This window comes from Staurois parvus, unplaced genomic scaffold (assembly GCF_062004578.1).
Source record: "Staurois parvus isolate SC_StPar_1 unplaced genomic scaffold, SC_StPar_1.0 ptg002140l, whole genome shotgun sequence".
Lineage (NCBI taxonomy): Eukaryota > Metazoa > Chordata > Amphibia > Anura > Ranidae > Staurois > Staurois parvus.
The window spans coordinates 6,032,747-6,053,804 of NW_028319936.1; the positions used below are offsets into that span (position 1 = coordinate 6,032,747).

General features: G+C 40.7%; 1 protein-coding gene across 2 annotated transcripts in view; it reads right to left on the reverse strand.

Annotated features, from left to right (window-relative positions):
* Window positions 1-21,058, reverse strand: part of LOC149432482 (amine oxidase [flavin-containing] B-like) — a 110,221-nt gene that overhangs the window by 51,033 nt on the left and 38,130 nt on the right. For both annotated transcript variants that reach the window (XM_089665159.1, XM_089665158.1), the window contains 2 exons: window positions 11,715-11,874; window positions 6,395-6,491 (listed from right to left, as the gene is read on the reverse strand). In XM_089665159.1, coding sequence (XP_089521285.1) covers window positions 6,395-6,491; window positions 11,715-11,874 — 257 coding nt within the window. The remainder of the gene's footprint in view (window positions 1-6,394; window positions 6,492-11,714; window positions 11,875-21,058) is intronic.

A 21,058-nucleotide genomic window follows, 5' to 3' on the forward strand; every position in this document is an offset into this window, starting at 1 on the left:
GACTTTAAAAGATACCACAAAGCTGTAATATTGGCAAGAACTATAGATTGGATACATAACTATAAAAAAAGTTGGGTGAGAATAGAGAATGAACTCAGTGGAATAGATTTGGGTAAGGTGATATGGGTACCAACACAGTATAGGGGTTTAAATGATAATGTAAATACATACACTTTGAATGTTTTAAAAATTTGGGATAATTTACACAAAAGTTTGAAATGGACGTTCAATTCAACACTGATTTCACTAAAAAACACGGAGTTTTTCCCCCCTGGTAGAGAAGAAATAGGTGGTAGGTGGTTTAAAAAGGAAGAGGTTCAATTAAGAGACATTTTGGTGGGGGATAAAATAGGATCATTTGGGGAATTGAAAAAAAAAGAGGGAGAGATTTTCACTAAATTAGATGAGTGGTGGTATTTTCAATTGAGGAGTTTTGTTGGAAGTCTGCCAAAACCTTTAAGGACAAGAGACAATTGGAACTTGTTTGAAAAGGTATTGGGAACACAAGGTGATGGGAAGCACGCGATTGCTAAGGTATATAAAATACTCACTGAATTAGATACAAACACAAAGCCAACATATATAACAAAATGGGAAACTGATATGGGAATTGTGATAGATGAGGAGAAGCAGAGGAGAATTTATAGATTAACTCACGAAAACATTTCTATGAGAGAAGTAGAGGTGAACTATAAGTGTTTGACAAGATGGCACATTACAGTAAACGTTGAAAATAAGATGTGTGAAGAGAGTTCACCGTGGTGTTGGAGGGGATGTGGTGAAATAGGCACAACATATCACATATGGTGGGGTTGCCCAAAAATTCAGATATTCTGGAAGACAATAACCCATTTGATAAGAAAAATAACAGAAATAGACATTGGCTTAGACCCAGAAGTGTGTATTTTGCATAACATGGATATATCAGTCAATAAATATAAAAAATCAGGGATATGGTACTATATAAATGCTGCAAAAGCTCTGATACCCAGGTTCTGGAGGCAAATAGAGGTGCCGAAGGAAGAAGACTGGATTGAAAGAGTTGAGCAGATTAAAAAGATGGAAAGGTTGTGTCATATTCAGGAAGATAGGATGGAGATTTATAATAGGAAATAGGAGAACTGGGAAAAAGCTAAGTTATATATGAAATATAAGAAAGAATAAAGAAAATAATAGAAAAACTGCACTTGCCGATATAAAATGACGCAGAGAAAAGGAAAAAGTAGGAAGATGGGATTAGGGTGGGGGTGGAGGAGGGGGGGGAAATTTGGAATAAAGTAAATAAAGTAGAAATGTTGGATACTATAATGTATATTTTTATATATAAGTTGGTATATCATGATGATGAAATGTATTTAAAATGAAAATTAATAAATATTTAAATTATAAAAAAAAAAGTGATAAAAATTAATTTTTTTAATTTCTTAATTTTTCAAAAAATTGTGACAAATAAAATATTAAATTAAAAAAAAACTCGCCATGCCTCTTACTACATACCTTGGACTATTTACTTTCCAAAAAGGCGTCATTTGAGGGATATATGTACTGCTCTGGCATTTTCAAGCTTCAAAAACAGTACATCAGGGTTGATCTATATATAACTTGACTGGCCTCCACCATAATTTGCAAATACATTCTTTCCAAATCAGCCAATGTGATTGTCTGGATTTTTTTCACATTTTGTCTCTCATAGTTGAGGTCTACCTATGATGCCAATTACAGGCCTCTCTCATCTTTTTAAGTGGGAGAACTTGCACAATTGGTGGCTGACTAAATACTTTTTTGCCCCACTGTATATATATATATATATATATATATATATATACACACACACACCATATTGCCAAAAGTATTGGGATGCCTGCCTTCACACGCACTTGAATTTTAATGGCGTCCCAGTCACAGTCCACAGGGTTCAATATTGAGTTGGCCCACCTTTTGCAGCTATAACAGCTTCAACTGTTCTGGGAAGGCTGTCCACAAGGTTTAGGAGTGTGTCTATGAGAATATTTCCAGAAGTGCATTTGTGAGGTCCGGCACTGATGTCGGACAAGAAGGCTTGGCTCGCAGTCTCTGCTCTTATTCATCCCAAAGGTGTTCTATCGAGTTGAGGTCAGGACTCTCTGGAGGCCAGTCAAGTTTCTCCACCCCGAACTTACTCATTCATGTCTTTATGGACCTTGCTTTGTGCACTGCTGCCCAGTCATGTTGGAACAGGAAGGGGCCATCTCCAAACTGTTCCCACAAAGTTTGGAAAATGAAAGTGTCCAAAATGTCTTGATATGCTGATGCCTTAAGAGTTCCTTTCACTGAAACTAAGGGGCCAAGCCCACCCCTGAAAAACAGCCCCACACCATAATCCCGCCTCCACCAAAATTTACACTTGGCAGAATGCAGTCAGATAAGTACTGTTCTCCTGGCAACCGCCAAACCCAGACACGTCTATTTGATTGCCAGAAAGAGAATTGTGATTCATCATTCCAGAGAACATGTCTACATTGCTCTAGAGTCCACTGACGGTGTGCTTTACACCACTACATTTGACAATTTGTATTGCACTTGTTGATTTAAGGCTTGGATGCAGCTGCTCAACCATGGAAACTGATTCCATGAAGCTCTCTACACACTGTTGTGCTAATCTGAAGGCCACACAAAGCTTGGAGGTCTTTAGCTATTGACTCTGCAGATAGTAGGCAACTTCTGTGCACTGTGTGCTTCAGCATGTGCTGACCCTGCTCTGTCATTTTACGTGGCATACCACTTCATGGCTAAGTTGCTGTTGTTCCCAGTTGCTTCCGCTTTGTTATATTACCACTAACAGTTGACTGTGGAATATTTAGTAGCAAGGAAATTTCAAGTATGGACTTATTGCACAGGTGGCAACCTATCACGGTACCACACTTGAATTCACTGAGCTTCTGAGAGTGACCCATTCTTTCACAAATGTTTTTAGAAGCAGTCTGCATGCCTACATCCATGTGGCCATGGAGGTGATTGGAACACCTGAATCCAATGATTTGGAACAGTGTCAAAATACTTTGGGCAATAGAGTGTATATCCTAGTTTGTGGACTCTATAACTTTCCTACAGACTTAATAATATACACTGATTTGGATTATTTTCACCAAAGAAATGTAGCAGTATACATTTTGGCCTAAATTTGTGAAGAAAGATTATTTATTTGCAAAATTGTGGAACAGAAACGAAGAAAAAGGTGGGTTCTTTTTCCAAATGTGTGGTCTTCTTTTACTCATTTAGCAAAAAATAAAAAACCAGTGGTGATTAAATACAATCAAAAGAAAGCTCTATTTTTGTGAAAAAAAATGATAAAAATGTAATTTAGGTGCAAGGTGACACGATCTGTGATCACACTCAAACTGTGACAGAGCTAAGAGCTGAAAATTAACCTGGGCAGGAAGGGGGTGAACTTGTCTGGTGGTTAAACATGTATTGCAATATGTGTGAAGCAAAAATACCTGTTTTTTCATTGCAAAGTTTGTTAGACAGGGTATATAGCAATGTGCAGAGGGTTCATCCAGAATTTCTTGGAGCACTGGGACCACAGCAGAGCAGGTAAACCCTTTAAGCCACCCAGCACTGTGCTATTGTTTCACCACTACTTATCTCCATCTGTCATTATTATTTGAGGTATTTTAGGTCATGGAAGAAAAATGTAGTTAGTTGAGCAGAATTTGCACTACATTTTTTAATTTGGTCTAAAACACCTTAGCTACTGATGGCAGATAGCGATGAATACAGTGAAATACATTTTTTCCTGAATATTCCCTTCTGTGTCTGAGTGCAGAAATACACACTCATACATGTGTATACTCAGAAACCCACCTGCTGGAGTCCCTGGGAGCACTGGGGTGCTAGGATCACAGGAAAACAGGAGAAAAAGTCTGTGGGAGGATCCAGGATAATAGGAACACATGATAGAGAATCTCTGAGGTGCTGGGATCAAAGGAACACAGGAGTATGACTCTCTGGGAGCACTGAGATCCCAGGATCATGGGAACACATGATAGAGAATCTCTGGAAACAATGGGGGCTGGTATCACAGGAACACAAAATTTAGAGACCCTAAAAGCACTGCGGTCCGGTGATCACAGGAATATGAGAGACTCTGGAAATAAAGGTGTGCTGGGTGCATAGGAAGACACCGGAAACACTTGATGATTTCTTGTAGTACACGGGGCACACAAGTATAGGAATGCTAGAACCCCTCTTTGAGTACACAGGGCTCACAGGTATAGAAACACTGGAAGCTCTCCTGGAGTACATAGAAGTCTTAAGGAAGCACTAACTACAGGAATGCTGGAGCTCTGAGCCTAAACACAAAGGCGTGCTGAGTTTTAATGTGGAAAGTCACAAGGATTATCAAAGGATGATCTCTGAAGACATAAGTGGGCTTGGCAGCTAGTGTACTGTAGCCCAAATGCCAAGCAGCATATGTGATAATCCTTTAAGACAGCAACTTGCTGTGGAATGGCTACGACACCAGCAGCCTTTTATTGGCGATGGGTTGGTGACTTCATACAGAGGAAAAACATTGGAGCAAGCACAGGTGAGTGTGACCCTCTTTGTCCCCAGTACGAGCCCCAAAAAAGATTATAAAAAAAATGTAAATTATTGGCATAGCAAAACTGGTGTGAAATGTGTGTGTAAAGCCAGGGGAAAAATATTCCATGGGTTTACAAACACACCCAAAAAAGTGTACACCGTTAATGTAAAAATTCACAATTAAATCCAGGTTATCATGCTATAAACCATATTGTAAAACTGAATCAAACAGCAGATTTTTAAAAATGTCCTCTTCTCTATTCTTTATATTCAGAATGAGCAGAGATAAAACAAGGTAAGGTATGTAAGACATATACAAAGCACTATCATGTTTTATTTAAAGTACTGCAGAACATAAATTAGATCTCCCCAGCAGGCTGTACTGTGGGGAGATTTAGAACTTAAAATATATCAAAGATTATAGATAACGGGATCTTAAAACACTGCTATACAAATGCCTCTAAATATTTTAAAATTTAAAAATGCTCTTTACCTAATTTGCTCTAACTTTTCCCTGAATTCCCAACATCTGCACAAAAAAAGCTACATTTTTAAGCCCATGCTCTTTTGAGATTCAAAAACAATTGAATGTGTACATGCAACATAACACACTTTTCTAATGACCCATATCCCACATTACCATAATGCTAGTTGGTACAGAAATGATCCGCAATTAAATAATTAATCAGGTTGAGCGAACCATTGGCGCTTTATAAATACTGTATAATAATAATAATAACAATAATAATAATTTACTAAAGACAAATAGATTGCTGTTGATTTACTAAAGACAAATAGATTGGGGTTGATTTACTAAAGGCAAGTAGTCTGTGCACTTTGCAAAGTGCAGTTGCTCTAGAGCAGGGGTGGGCAAACTTTTTGACTCGAGGGCCGCAATGGGTTCATATATTGGACCCGGGGGCTGGACCAAGAGTAGATGAATGATGTGTATGTCTCATCCATAGTAAGTATAGTAATATTCCCCCATAGTAAGCATATTAATTAATCCCCCATATAGTAATTCATCCCCCATATAGTAATTCATCCCCCATAGTAATTCATCCCCCATATAGTAATTCATCCCCCATATAGTAATTCATCCCCCATATAGTAATTCATCCCCCCTATAGTAATTCATCCCCCCTATAGTAATTCATCCCCCCTATAGTAATTCATTCCCCATATTAATTCATCCCCCATATTAATTCATCCCTCATATAGTATTTCATCCCCCACAGTACTATTCCCCCCCAAGTAGTAAGCCAAGTCCCCCATGTCAATTCACTTACCTTTGCTCCGCGCGTTCTTCTCGCCGTGTTCCCGCGCCGTTCCGGTCTTCAGGGCGGACTGTGAGAGGAGCCTAGCTCCCCTCACGTTCGTCACGCTGCCCCGCCTACACACATCCTGACAGCCAATGTTTGCCTGCCCTGGCTGCGGGCCGGATTAAAAGGTCCGCCGGGCCGTATATGGCCCGCGGGCCATAGTTTGCCCATTGCTGCTCTAGAGCGTAGTAAATGAGGTAAAGCTTAACTTTGCAAAGAAAATAAAATTTTCTTTTTTGCAAGGAAAATAAAAAAAACCCAGCATTTTGCTTGCACATGATTGGATAATGGAAGTCAGAAGAGCTGCTCATTTATGAAGCTCTGGAGCAACTGCACTTGCACAGTCTATTTACCTTTAGTAAATCAATCCCTTAGTCACACAAAGTGGATTTATATCTATTATTGCTATTGAGGTATGTATTTAAATGAAAAATGTTTATGTCTAATATTCAATTGTAATAAAATATGAAAAAACTAATTTGACGTTTATCACCTATTTATGTTATTACCCTATGATGGCTGGTGCAGAACCATCAGGTTTGGTGTCATCCAAGGTGAATCCAATTGGTGTTTCTTCTTCTTCAATCATCATACATCCACATAACCCTAAATAAAAAAAGAGTAGTGCATATTATTACTACTGAAACACATATGAAACTTTGATATAAAGTAACATAACATGTGTGCAGTAACAAAACGTCTAGGCAGTTTGCAGTTTGCTAAATTCAGCAGCAGAACTAAATGGGATTGGATGTAGGGACATAAGGCAAAGCTGTAATTCAGGTGGCATATTCTGCATCTATATTTTTTTAAGACTATTCTTACACTGTCTAAGGCTTCATGCACACTGGGTGTTTTGATAACGCTGGTAACGATAGCTGTGTAAAGTCACCTTAAAAACGTGAGTTTTTCAGCTTTTTTTTAGTGTTTTTGTATTAGTGTTTAGAGGCGCTTTCCCACTATTGCGTTTTTTAGCGTTTTTATTACCAAAAAATAAAAAAAAATCCAAAAATGACGGTTTGTGGCATTTTACTGTGAGTTGCCACGTTTTTCAGCATTACAGTGTTTTTACAGCATGGACACAGGATACACTAGCTGTAGAAAAAAACATAAAAAAAACGTCAAAAGCCAAAAACAGCAGCTGTAAAAACATCAATTGTGCATGAGAACTCATAGTTGTCCTTCCTGCAAATTAAGTAAATGCAATGCTTATTACAATGATACAATGAGGGTGGGGTTCATAAGCATTTTGAGAATCCATCATTTACTCCACCCTGATAGAGAGCTGTCAGAACATACTCTCCTCTAGACATGTGCAGTCTGTTTCATTCTAAATTGAAATTTTAGTTATTTTGAGATTCAGATGCATCTGAATTTCCAAATTACATTAGTAACTAATATAAATGAATTGAATACAACTAAAAAAATGTCATCTGAAATTTGAATCGAATTGAGTTTGAATCAAATTTGAAAATTAAATCGAATTTAAAAACAAATTTGAAATATAAACATATTGCTGACTTCTTTCAGACTATGTGTATTAGTGATAGAATATAGCCGCCTTTCAAAATTTAAATTTCGAAAAGAATAGAATAAAACAGAATAGAATAAATAATAAAGACATAACATTTTAATGGAATGGAATATTTTTTAATAGAATAGAAAAAAAAATAGAATAGATTGGAACTGAATAGAATAAAATAGAAAGAATATAGGCGTCTCCTCACATTCGAAAAGAATGGATTAAACAGCATATTATCAAGTAAAACAGAACGGAATAGAATAGAAATGAAAATAAAATCAATTAAAATAAAAGAATAGAAAAGAAAAGACTGCAAAGAAAAATAATAGAATAAAATAGAACAGAAAAAGGAACAGAATAGAAAATATTAGAAGAGAATAAAAAAAAGAATAGAATAGAATGAATATAGCTGTCTTCCGATATTCGAATTTCGAAAAGAATAGAAAATAAAAGAATAGAATAGAAAAAATAGACTAGAATAGAAAATAATAGAATAGAAAAAAATAGAATTGAATAAATATAACCATCTTCCAAAATTCAAATTTCGAATAGAATATCAATTCGACTTCACTTAGAATACTTGGAATCTAGTCTAAAATGAATAAACAACTTATTGAACTTATTTTTCATTCTGCACAAATCTACTCCCCTCTCAAGAAGACATAGAATAGCTTTGAGGAAGGAGGTACGCCTCCAAAATACGTCAACTTGCCAGTCCAGCCAGGCCTCCTGGACACAAGTGAGTCCTTATGTTGTGGCATCTAGTGGTTTTTATGTGATTTTACTTTCTGCTTCTGTGAGTATCCATTTGGTATCTTTGGCTTGTGAACAATAAATCATTGGTTATGCAATAGGCGTTTGCGCCCTCCTGTTTGTTTGGTTTTTTTTTGTAGTTTTCACAAAACTTCCCCAGTTGAGAGTGGCACAGTCCTGGCGAAGTTCATGATCCATCGTGCATCATACATCATTTGTGGTCCTCTTCTTTTTTGGTGGACCTTTGAAAGTTCTTATATGTAGGTATAGCCTAATCAGACCTTTTGTGTTAGTTGCATCAGTTGACTCTACATTCAGTAAAAAGCGATAATTGCAGAGAAAAAAATTTGATACATATACTGAAACAGCTTCATATGTGATTGGGGGATGTAGTGTCAATTACTTTTACCTGCTGACTACACCACAAAGTGAAGCCAAGTGGCAGAAAGTGAGATAAGATCTATCACGCTGTAGATAGCAGCATTATTCTTCTAACTGAATTATGAATGTCTGAACAAGCCAGATATTTTCCACCAGGAAAACTCATTGTGTGTCTCCTATCATAGTTACATAGTTAGTCTGGCTGAAAAAATACAAAAGTGCATCCATTATCAACAAATGAAAAACAACACCCATGATTTTCAGCTATATTTCTTTTTTACAGGTGAAGTATAGAAAAGTAAAGGTAGGCAGAGGTCAGATTCTGAGTTTCGTTTTCACCAAATACACAAGTTGCATAGGGATTATATATTCACCCTGTACGCATGTGGTTTCCTCTTTGTGCACATGCACATTCATCCACATGGTATACATCCAAAATCAGCCTTCATGTGTACTTATGTTTGCAGTAGGGACAATAGACTGAAAACTTTTTTGGGAGTGAAAACAGGTGGCAGAGAAGACCCTTTTTAAGGTGCTTCCTCCCCATGGGAGAAGGATGGGAGTCCACACAGGGCCAGAGAGAGAGAGGGAGGAGACTAGAGCTGCTGCACTCCTGTTTTTCCCCTTCAGGAGAAAGGTTAGGGTGCCTTGGGGTTCACCATCCTAGCCCCAAGAAAAAATAAGAGACAGCTACAGCGGGTTAGTGCAAACCCAAAGAAAGACTTGTTGGTCTAACCCTCAGTCCCTCCCCTGCTTAGCCCAAGGAGAATAGCAGGCCTATCAGGAGGAGAACCCATCTGCAGAAACATGAGCAGCGTCCAGCAGGGTCTGGGACCAGCCTCATGGTGCCTTTATTTACTCATTACCAAGCTTGAACTGGTGTCCCCTGGACCTGAGAAGGCAGGCTAGCACCTGACGCCCCTGAAAGTGAGAGGGTGAAGCTACCCAGGCAGGAGGTTGGAAAGAAGATTGGCCTCCACCTGCCACCTACACATTAGGGAGAGTTGTGGCAAAGATATCATGTTGCCATGAAGTTCAGTTAACATTGGTGGTTGGCTCGGCTGCTTGCTATGGCCACCCCCACGGCAGCCTGCCACCTGCTAACAGGAGCATAGCATGAATATTTTAAACAGGAAGTTGAAAATAAGTGAGCGCTCAATCAACACAGGGAATAGCGACCATGCACCAAAGGCACCATATAAGACCTTCAGGTAAACAGTAATATACTAAAAGGGTGCAGCGCTGGTAAAAATCACAAATATAATGTATATATGCTAAATTCATATATAGATAATTAATCATCAATAAGGTGACATTGTGCAAATTCATATGCAACTAGAATCTGTGACTAATATTGCAAAAAAAAAAAAATTTTGAGCATACCAAAAGGTGACAGTGTGGTTGAACACTGACGGACGCATAGACGTCCACAAATTAATGAGCCTTGTATATAAATAGATAAGTAAGGTGACATTGTGCAAGCATATATGCCACTATATTATGTGGCTAATATCGTGAAAGATCTATAACCAATCTAAATTAGTCCAAAAAATGTGAACAAGATCGCTGATGATCTTCAGGCGTCCAATAACCGGAAACGTGAAAAAGGTGAGAAAATAAGGTAAAGACTGCGCACTCACCAGATACGCAATCTTTATGCGCATTTGTATATCATAAAAACACATCAGGCGCCCTCACATAGGTCTGGTCAGATCTGGTCATGTAGCCTCCACTGCTTCATAATCCATACTCCAATAGCATACGCTCTGCAATCATGATGAGCTCCCACAGGGGCTCAAAAAACAGAGGAAGCCAATAGTGTAGTATGTCAAGGATATTTATTCCAAAGTTAGGGCATATAGGTATAAAAGAGTAATACTGACCAAATCAGGATGGCCAGGTAAGCTGAATCCCTATGACTACGAGCCATAGCTCGAAACGCGTCAGTTATAGCTACAGCTGATTGACGCTACACCACCGGCACCACGAGGAGTCCCGGCGGCCATCCTGATTTGGTCAGTATTACTCTTTTATACCCATCTGCCTGAACTTTGGAATATGACAAAATGCATGCGTATGGTAAGCTGCTTTTTACTCAATCTGGTATCTCTTTTTCAGTCCAGAAATTAAGGTTAGAGGAACAGTTGAAATGACAGCTAAGAGAAGCTATTTCCTAAAGTCTCTAGGAATCTTAACTATGCACAATTCTCTTAAAATGAGTTTAGACAGTTTAAAGTAAACCTGTCATGACACAAATATGGAGGTTGCTGTTGTTGATCTTTCCTTCTAAAATTCTTAATGGCCCATCTGTCAAGCTGATGCTTTTGCTTCAGTTCTCAGAGCCACTCACTCACAACAAGAGTGCAAATAAGAGGTTTTTTTTCAGGCATTTCATCATACTTCATACTTATTCCAGGTCAGTAACCCTTCAGTTTCTTTCCCTGTATACATTTATTTTGCAGTAAAAGTATCTGTAAGTATTTTTTTGAATATGCTACTGACATGTAATACAAAGGTGTTAGATATACCACCATAAAATGACTATGGTCATAACCAAGTTGGAACTGTTGATAGGTGGAGAAGGAAAACCATCAAATGTAATAATATACTGTATGTTGATTGTTGACAGAAGTCAGATATTGATCAAAATTACTTCAGGCAGTCCTGGGTTACAGGTTCTGGTTTGTTCTTAAGCTGAATTTGTATGCAAGTTACAACAGGTACATTTTTTTTTTTGTGTAACTAAAAAAAATATTTTTAGTTAGTTTTGGATAGCATAGCAAAAGGTTATCTGGCCATGCAGTGATATGGAATTACTTAAAGGTCCGCCAGACAGTAGGTGGCAGCATGCGGTGAGCAGCAAAGATGGCTGCCTGGCGGTTTCTGGGATCAGCATGACATCATGCTGCCTCCATTCTTAAGTATGAGTCATATGAAAGTCAGATTTTTGTAAATCAGGGACTGCCTGTATAGCAAAAAAAAAGGTAATGCATATTATTAGAACACATAAAATGTTACATTATCATTGTGAGATACTTAGCAAAAGTTACTTCCATAGGAAAATAAAGTGTTAAATGAATGAATGAAAATTTTTGGTTTGATAAAAAATAATATTAATAATGATATTATTAGTAATAATAATATTAATAATAATTGAATATTAAATCATTTACCCATTTTCCTCCAGAAGGCTTCCTTATAATAAACCATACATTTGATAACAGATCCCATTGGAAGACGGTGTATTAACTGGTTTCTGATTGGAGGCAGCTCTGGAGTGAAATGAATCTTTGTACTCAACACTGGCGGTATAGCGCTAATGACGAATTTACTCTGAATATTAGAAAAGAAGATGATTTAATGATGATTTAATGTATAAAATGATGGCAAAAATAAATATACAGTTCTCAGCAGATCCATTGAAAATATCTAAGGCGAGAAGTAACTTTTTTTTTATTAAGTAGTGTAGGAAATGCTCAAATCCCTCTTTTTTTTTTCTTTTGTCATTTGTGTCTCATTGGGGAAATTTCACTTTCTGTCCCATAAACACAATTGGAAGTGAAAGGAGATCTTTCCAACGGAAAATAAATCTCCTCTTAGACAGTTTTTTGTGGAACAGGTGTGTCAATTTAAAGTGATTTTAACCGCTTGCCAACCCGCCGCAGTGTTTTTACTCCGGCAGGGTGGCACCTGTACGCACAGCGCCGTCTTTTATCGTCGCTGTGCAGAACAGGTAGGGGGCACGCGTGAGGTGCGTGCCCCCCCTACCCGGCCTGCCAATCGCGGCAGCGGGTGTCCATCACCGGCTCCCGGGCGGGTTATTTCCCGCCGGGTGCCGGCGATTACAAGTAATTACTGACAGATAGCACGGCTGCATTGTTTACATTGCAGCTCTGCTATCTGTCAGTTCAGAGCACGCTGAACCTGAGAAAAGACTTTATCTCTCGGGATCAGCATGTTCCTGTGAAGTACACACCCCCGCCCCCTAGTAAAACACTCCCCTCACACAGTTAACCCTTTCATTACCTAATAAAAGTTAACCCCTTCCTCCCCAGTGCTATTAGTACAGTGTCTGTTTTTGTTTTTTTTTGCACTGATCACTGTATTGGTGTCACTGGGGATGTCAGTGACCCCAAGTCAGTTCCCCCCCAGTGTCAAAATGTCCACCGCAGTCCCGCCATAAGTCGCTGATCACTGTCATAAATCGCTGATCACCTCCATAAGTCGCTGCTTGCCGCCATTATTAGTATAATAAAAAAAAAATCCCAGTATCTTTCCCGCCATTTGTAGACGCTAAACCTTTCATGTAAACCAATTAATGTACACGTATTGGGATTTTTTTTAAGCAAAGACATGTCGCAGAATGCATTTTGGCCAAAATTTATGACTAAATTTGATTTTTACATTTTTTTTACTGGACGTGTTTTATAGCAAAAAGTCCAAAATATTGTTTTTTTTCCCTCAAAATTGTCAGCCTTTTTTTTTATATAGCGCAAAAAATAAAAATGCACAGGTGATCAAATACCACCAAAAGAAAGCTCAATTTGTGGGAAAAAAAGGATGTAAATTTCATTTATGTACCGTATTGCATGACCGCGCAATTGTCCGTTAAACTAGCGCAGCGCTGTATAGCAAAAAAATGGTGTAAATTGCAGTATCTATACCATAGTTTGTAGACGCTATAACTTTCAATCAATAATATTGGGATTTCTTTTACCAAAAACATGAAGCAGAATACATTTTGGCCTAAATTTATAACTAACTTTGAGTTTACTATATATTTTTTATAGCTGAAAGTAAAAAAATATTGTTTTTCTTCAAAATTTTTGTTTTTTTTTTGTTTATAGCGTGAAAAATAAAAAGCGCACTGGTGATCAAATAACACCAAAAGAAAGCTCTATTTGTGTGAAAAAAAGGACATAAATTTCATATGGGCGCAGCATTGCATGACCGCAAAATTATCAGTTGAATTAGTGCAATGCCGAGTAGCACAAAGAGGCCTGGTCAGGAAGGGGGGTAAATCCTCAGGAGGGCAAGTGGTTAAAGGCTGTAATAAAAAAAAAACAAACATGTTAAACTTATCTGCTCTGTGCAATGATTCTGCACAGAACAACCCTGCCATTGGTCCTGCCTCCTCCCCCCTTTCGGGTACCCCCAGTAGCAGGCCGCTTCCTATGGGGGAACTCATACAGGTGTGCTCCCAAGCCACGCTCCTATCAAAGGACATTGTCCATTCACACACAGAGCGTGGTTCAGCCCTGCTGCCTGCTTTCTCTTCATTATTATTTTTATACAGGATTTATATAGCACCGACAGTTTACACAGTGCTTTACAACATAAAGGCAGACAGTACAATTACAATACAAATTAATACAGGAGGGATCAGAGGCCCTGCTTGTTAGAGATTAGAATCTAAGAAGGAGGGTCATTTGATACAAAAGGTAATAACTAGAGATGAGCGAAGAAATGAAAAATTCGATTCGGCTGATTCGGCGAATTCCAGTGTGAAATTCGATTCGATGCGAATTTCTCCGCTACGAAGATGACTTATTTAAAGGGTTTCTAGGCTTCAGAGAGCCTTTAAATTAGTGCAGAACACTGTACCTTTAATTTAAATGCCCTTGGAGATGAGGAAGGAGAAGGAGAAGGAGAAGGATGAGAAGAAGGAGAAGGAGAAGGATGAGAAGAAGGAGAAGGAGAAGGATGAGAAGAAGGAGAAGGATGAGAAGAAGGAGAAGGATGAGAAGAAGGAGAAGGAGAAGGAGAAGGATGAGAAGAAGGAGAAGGAGAAGGATGAGAAGAAGGAGAAGGATGAGAAGAAGGAGAAGGATGAGAAGGAGAAGGATGAGAAGAAGAAGGATGAGAAGAAGGAGAAGGATGAGAAGAAGGAGAAGGAGAAGGATGAGAAGAAGGAGAAGGAGAAGGATGAGAAGAAAGAGAAGGATGAGAAGAAGAAGGATGAGAAGAAGGAGAAGGATGAGAAGAAGAAGGATGAGAAGAAGGAAAAGGATGAGAAGAAGAAGGATGAGAAGATGGAGAAGGATGAGAAGAAGGAGAATGATGAGAAGAAGGAGAAGGATGATAAGAAGGAGAAGGAAGAGAAGAAGGAGAAGGAGAAGGATGAGAAGAAGGAGAAGGATGAGAAGAAGGAGAAGGATGAGAAGAAGGAGAAGGATGAGAAGAAGAAGGATGAGAAGAAGGATGAGAAGAAGGAGGAGAAGGATGAGAAGAAGAAGGATGAGAAGAAGGAGAAGGATGAGAAGAAGGAGAATGATGAGAAGAAGGAGAAGGATGAGAAGAAGGAGAAGGATGAGAAGAAGGAGAAGGATGAGAAGAAGGAGAAGGATGAGAAGAAGGAGAAGGAGAAGGATGAGAAGAAAAAGGATGAGAAGAAGGAGAAGGATGAGAAGAAGGAGAAGGATGAGAAGGAGAAGGAGAAGGATGAGAAGAAGGAGAAGGAGAAGGATGAGAAGAAGGAGAAGGATGAGAAGAAGGAGAAGGATGAGAAGAAGGAGAAGGAGAAGCAGAAGAAGAAGGATGAGAAGAAGGAGAAGGAGAAGGATGAGAAGAAGGAGAAGGAGAAGGATGAGAAGAAGGAGAAGGATGAGAAGAAGGATGAGCAGAAGGAGAAGGATGAGAAGAAGGAGAAGGATGAGAAGAAGGAGAAGGATGAGAAGAAGGATGAGAAGAAGGATGAGAAGAAGGAGAAGGATGAGAAGAAGGACAGTTCTGTGACAGTTTCTGTCTATTTCTGACAGTTCTGGGACATTCACTCCATACAGCGGTTTCAACCGCTGTATGGAGGGAATGTCATAGAACTGTCAGAAATAGACTATTAATGACAGTTCTGGGACTGTCCTTCCATGCAGCGGTTGAAACATTGTATGTATTTGTTTCCATAAATGGATCCATTTATGGAAACAAATACATACAATGTTTCAACCGCTGCATGGAAGGACAGTCCCAGAACTGTCATTAATAGTCTATTTCTGACAGTTCCATGACATTCCCTCCATACAGCGGTTAAAACAGCTGTATGGAGTGAATGTCCCAGAACTGTCATAAATAGTCTATTTCTGACAGATCTGGGACATTCACTCCATACAGCTGTTTTAACCGCTGTATGGAGGGAATGTCATGGAACTGTCAGAAATAGACTATTAATGACAGTTGTGGGACTGTCCTTCCATACAGCGGTTGAAACATTGTATGTATTTGTTTCCATAAATGGATCCATTTATGGAAACAAATACATACAATGTTTCAACCGCTGCATTGAAGGACAGTCCCAGAACTGTCATTAATAGTCTATTTCTGACAGTTCCATGACATTCCCTCCATACAGCGGTTAAAACAGCTGTATGCAGTGAATGTCCCAGAACTGTCATAAATAGTCTATTTCTGACAGATCTGGGACATTCACTCCATACAGCTGTTTTAACCGCTGTATGGAGGGAATGTCATGGAACTGTCAGAAATAGACTATTAATGACAGTTGTGGGACTGTCCTTCCATGCAGCGGTTGAAACATTGTATGTATTTGTTTCCATAAATGGATCCATTTATGGAAACAAATACATACAATGTTTCAACCGCTGTATGGAAGGACAGTCCCACAACTGTCATTAATAGTCTATTTCTGACAGTTCCATGACATTCCCTCCATACAGCGGTTAAAACAGCTGTATGCAGTGAATGTCCCAGAACTGTCATAAATAGTCTATTTCTGACAGATCTGGGACATTCACTCCATACAGCTGTTTTAACCGCTGTATGGAGGGAATGTCATGGAACTGTCAGAAATAGACTATTAATGACAGTTGTGGGACTGTCCTTCCATGCAGCGGTTGAAACATTGTATGTATTTGTTTCCATAAATGGATCCATTTATGGAAACAAATACATACAATGTTTCAACCGCTGTATGGAAGGACAGTCCCACAACTGTCATTAATAGTCTATTTCTGACAGTTCCATGACATTCCCTCCATACAGCGGTTAAAACAGCTGTATGCAGTGAATGTCCCAGAACTGTCATAAATAGTCTATTTCTGACAGATCTGGGACATTCACTCCATACAGCTGTTTTAACCGCTGTATGGAGGGAATGTCATGGAACTGTCAGAAATAGACTATTAATGACAGTTGTGGGACTGTCCTTCCATACAGCGGTTGAAACATTGTATGTATTTGTTTCCATAAATGGATCCATTTATGGAAACAAATACATACAATGTTTCAACCGCTGTATGGAAGGACAGTCCCACAACTGTCATTAATAGTCTATTTCTGACAGTTCCATGACATTCCCTCCATACAGCGGTTAAAACAGCTGTATGCAGTGAATGTCCCAGAACTGTCATAAATAGTCTATTTCTGACAGTTCTGGGACATTCACTCCATACAGCGGTTTCCGGCAAAAAGTGTATGTGCAGAGTTCCTCTATTCTGCAGATACACTTAGAGGAGCTCTGCAGATACACTTAGAGGAGCTCTGCACATACACTTTTTTCCGGTTTGGAATTATTCTTATTTTCATCCTACTTCTTCTTCTTCTTCTTCATCCTCATCCTCATCCTCTTCTTCTTCTGAGGATGAGGATGAGGATGAAGAAGAAGAAGAAGAAGAAGAAGTAGGATGAAAATAAGATTAATTCCAAGCCGGCAAAAAGTGTATGTGCAGAGCTCCTCTAAGTGTATCTGCAGAGCTCCTCTAAGTGTATCTGCAGAATAGAGGAACTCTGCACATACACTTTTTGCCGGCTTGGAATTATTCTTCTTTTCATCCTACTTCTTCTTCTTCTTTTTCTTCATCCTCATCCTCAGAAGATGAGGATGAGGAAGAAGAAGAAGAAGAAGAAGAAGAAGAAGAAGAAGAAGAAGTATAATGAAAAGAAGAATAATTCCATGCCGGCAAAAAGTGTATGTGCAGAGTTCCTCTATTTCTGACAGTTCTCTCACAGCTTCTTCACATGTACAGCGGTTGAAATATCTGTATCCTAAATGGAAACTAATAGATACAAATTGTATCTATTAGTTTCCATTTAGGATACAGATGTTTCAACCGCTGTACATGTGAAGAAGCTGTGAGAGAACTGTCAGAAATAGAGGAACTCTGCACATACACTTTTTGCCGGCTTGGAATTATTCTTCTTTTCATCCTACTTCTTCTTCTTCTTCTTCTTCTTCTTCTTCTTCTTCTTCTTCTTCATCCTCATCCTCATCCTCTTCTTCTGAGGATGAAGAAGAAGAAGAAGTAGGATGAAAAGAAGAATAAATCCAAGCCGGCAAAAAGTGTATGTGCAGAGTTCCTCTATTTCTGACAGTTCTCTCACAACTTCTTCACATGTACAGTGGTTGAAACATCTGTATCCTAAATGTAAACTAATAGATACAATGTTTCAACCGCTAAACATGTGTTCCTTCTGTCAGAGAACTGTCAGAAATAGCGGAGCTCACTGCAGGGACACTTTTGCCGGCTGATCGGGAAATGTTCGATTCGCGCACCCGAAGTAGGCAAAATTTCGGTTTCGACACGAATCGAATATTTCCTGAAATTCGACTCGAATTCCGGTTCGCCTAGTTCGATTCGCTCATCTCTAGTAATAACTGTGGGGGGTAGGCTGAAGGAGAAAATAAATGTACATTTGCTAGGTGGGGGCAGGATAGGCCTCTCTGAAGAGATGAGTTTTTAGGGATCGTCTAAAAGTGGACAGAGTAGGAGATAATCAAACGCATTGAGCAAGGGAGTTCCAGAGGATGGGAGCAGCTCTGGAGAAGTCCTGGAGGAGAGCATGGGAGGAGGTAACAAGTGGGCTAGAGAGCAGGAGGTCTTAGGAGGAACGAAGAGAACAATTTGGTTGGTATTTTGAGATAAGGTTAGTGATGTAACTGGGAGCTCAGTTGTGGATGGCTTTATAAGTTGTTGTAAGTATCTTGAATTTAATTCACTGGGTTAGTGGAAGTAAGTGCAGGGATTAGCAGAGAGGGGTGGCAGATGCTGAATAGTTGGTGAGGTGGATGAGCCCTGCAGCAGCATTCAGGATGGACTGGAGGGGGGATAGCCTATGCAAAGGTAAGCCAGTGAGGAGGGAGTTGCAGTAGTCAAGGTGGCAGATAACCAGGGACTGAGTAAGAAGCTTTGTGGTGTCATTGGTTAGGAAGGGGCGTATGTTGTTACAGAGGTTGTGGCGGCAAGCTCTGGACAGTGATTGGATGTGGGACCAAAAGGATAGTTCATAGTCCATGATTACTCCTAGAACCTTGGCATTCAGGGACAGGTTGATGGTTGAGCTGTGGATTTTGACAGAGAAGTTGGGGGAAGGGGCAAATAGGGGAGGAAATATTATGAGCTCAGTTTTGGATAGGGTGATTTTCAGGAAGTGGTATGACATCCAGTCTGATATATCTATTAGTAGATTAGTAATGCGTGTAGAGATTGATGGAGTGAGCTGAGTGGTAGAGTATTGAAAGCCATGGCATGCTATCAACTGACCCAAGAGGAGGTGTAGATCGAGAATAGGAGTCCAAAAACCGAACCTTGGGGAACCCCAACGGAGAAAGGAAGAGGAGAAGAGAAAGTAGAATTGTAAGTGACACTGAAGGTGCGGTGGAATAGGTAGGATGAAAACCAGCAAAAAGTACAGTCACACTGTAAGGGACCGCCTGGCGGTACCACTAGCACTCCACTGAATAGGCGTCCCCAGCGCACGGAATCTAAGTCCCAGGGTGCTTGTTCACCAGGGCCCCTGATGGTGGGGATGGACTTGGAGCCCCCCGAGACCAGGTCGTGGCTACTGGGTGCGTCTGTCAGTGGTAGTGGTATGCGCCAAGGGCTCCCACGGGGAAGAGTCTGATATGAGGAGGTCAGTAGACCCCACTGCAAGGGATGGATGGATGGATGAGCAAGGTCAGATGGGCCGGGTCGGTAACAGAGAGGACGGCAAGGTACAAGGCAGCGGGCATAGAATGGTCGGGTCACACGCCAGGTCAGCAACAGCAGGTCAAATCCAATAAGGGGCATTCAGGAGAGAGGTCAGGCAAAGCAAGGGTCAGAATAGGAGAAAACAGCAAGGTCAGGTACAATCCGGGTCAAAAACTTACAGGGTACAGGCTCACAGGATACAGGATGCAGGGAAGACCAGAAGGCACTGAATGACAGCTCAGGGCCATTTAAATATCCTGCCCTGCGCTGCCATTGGTGCCCAGCGGGCGGCCGCAGCTTCTACTGCGCATGCGCGAACTCGAACACCGCGGCCGGCCCGGACCTAGTGCCGTGTCCCTGCACAGGGCGGTGCACTGCGCCTGCGCCGGGACCATCGCGGCGGGGATCGAGGAGATCCCTGACATTGCCCCCCCCCCCCTACGGGCAACCTCCGGATGCCCACCCGATCTCTCCACCATGGGTGATCGTGAAAAAACCTCCGGACAAGTCTGGGTGCATGGACATTATGGGCTGGCTCCCAAGAATTGTCCTCAGGGCCATAGCCCTTCCATTTGATAAGGAATTGGGTCTGGCCTCCCCTCCTTCGACACTTCAGGATTGTTTCTACCTCAAATTCTTCTTCTCCCTCGACCGTTATGGCTTCCGGGGGTCTAGATTCCCGGTCAGGGAAGGCATCTGGGTCTACTGGCTTCAGCAGGGACACATGGAAGACTGGGTGGATCTTGAGCGTGTCAGGAAGGACGAGTTCGTAGGCCACTTCGTTAACCATCCGTTTAATGCAGAAGGGGCCTATAAATTTGGGTCCCAATTTCTTCGACGGGCAAAGCATCTTTAAATTGGACGTTGCTAGCCAAACCTTCTCCCCAGGCCGCAACACCAGATCTCCCCTCCGTTTCCTGTTGATTGCCTTCCTGTAGTCTTCCTGGGCCCGACTGATGGCCTCTTGAAGCTTCTTATTGTTCGCGGAGAAAAACGTTACCACATCTTGCGTTGCTGGTACTGGGCATTCCGAGACCAAATCCGGTAGGAAGACTGGGTGAAAGCCATAGTTGGCAAAGAACGGGGACTGTCCCGTCGCTGAGTGGCGGGTGTTGTTGTACGCAAATTCCGCTAGGGGTAGAAGTGGCATCCAGTCATCTTGAGTAAACGAAGTGTAGCATCTTAAGTATTGCTCTAGGGTCTGATTGGTCCTTTCGGTTTGACCATTAGTTTGAGGGTGGAACGCAGAGGAGAGGGACAATTTGATGTCCAGGGCTTTGCACAGTGCTCTCCAAAATCTTGACGTGAACTGGACCCCCCGGTCCGAGACAATGTCTTCGGGAACCCCATGCAGCCTTACTACCTCACGAATGAAGGCTCGCGCAGTCTCTGCCGCCGAGGGGGTTTTCTTCAACGGGATGAAGTGGGCCATCTTGGACAAGCGGTCCACGACCACCAGGATTGCCGTGTGGTCTAGTGATGGCGGAAGCTCGACTATAAAGTCTAACGAGATTTTTTGCCAAGGCCGTTCAGGAATCGGTAAGGGTCGCAGCAGACCCCAAACTTTGTTTCTTGCTGGCTTGTTCTTCTGGCAG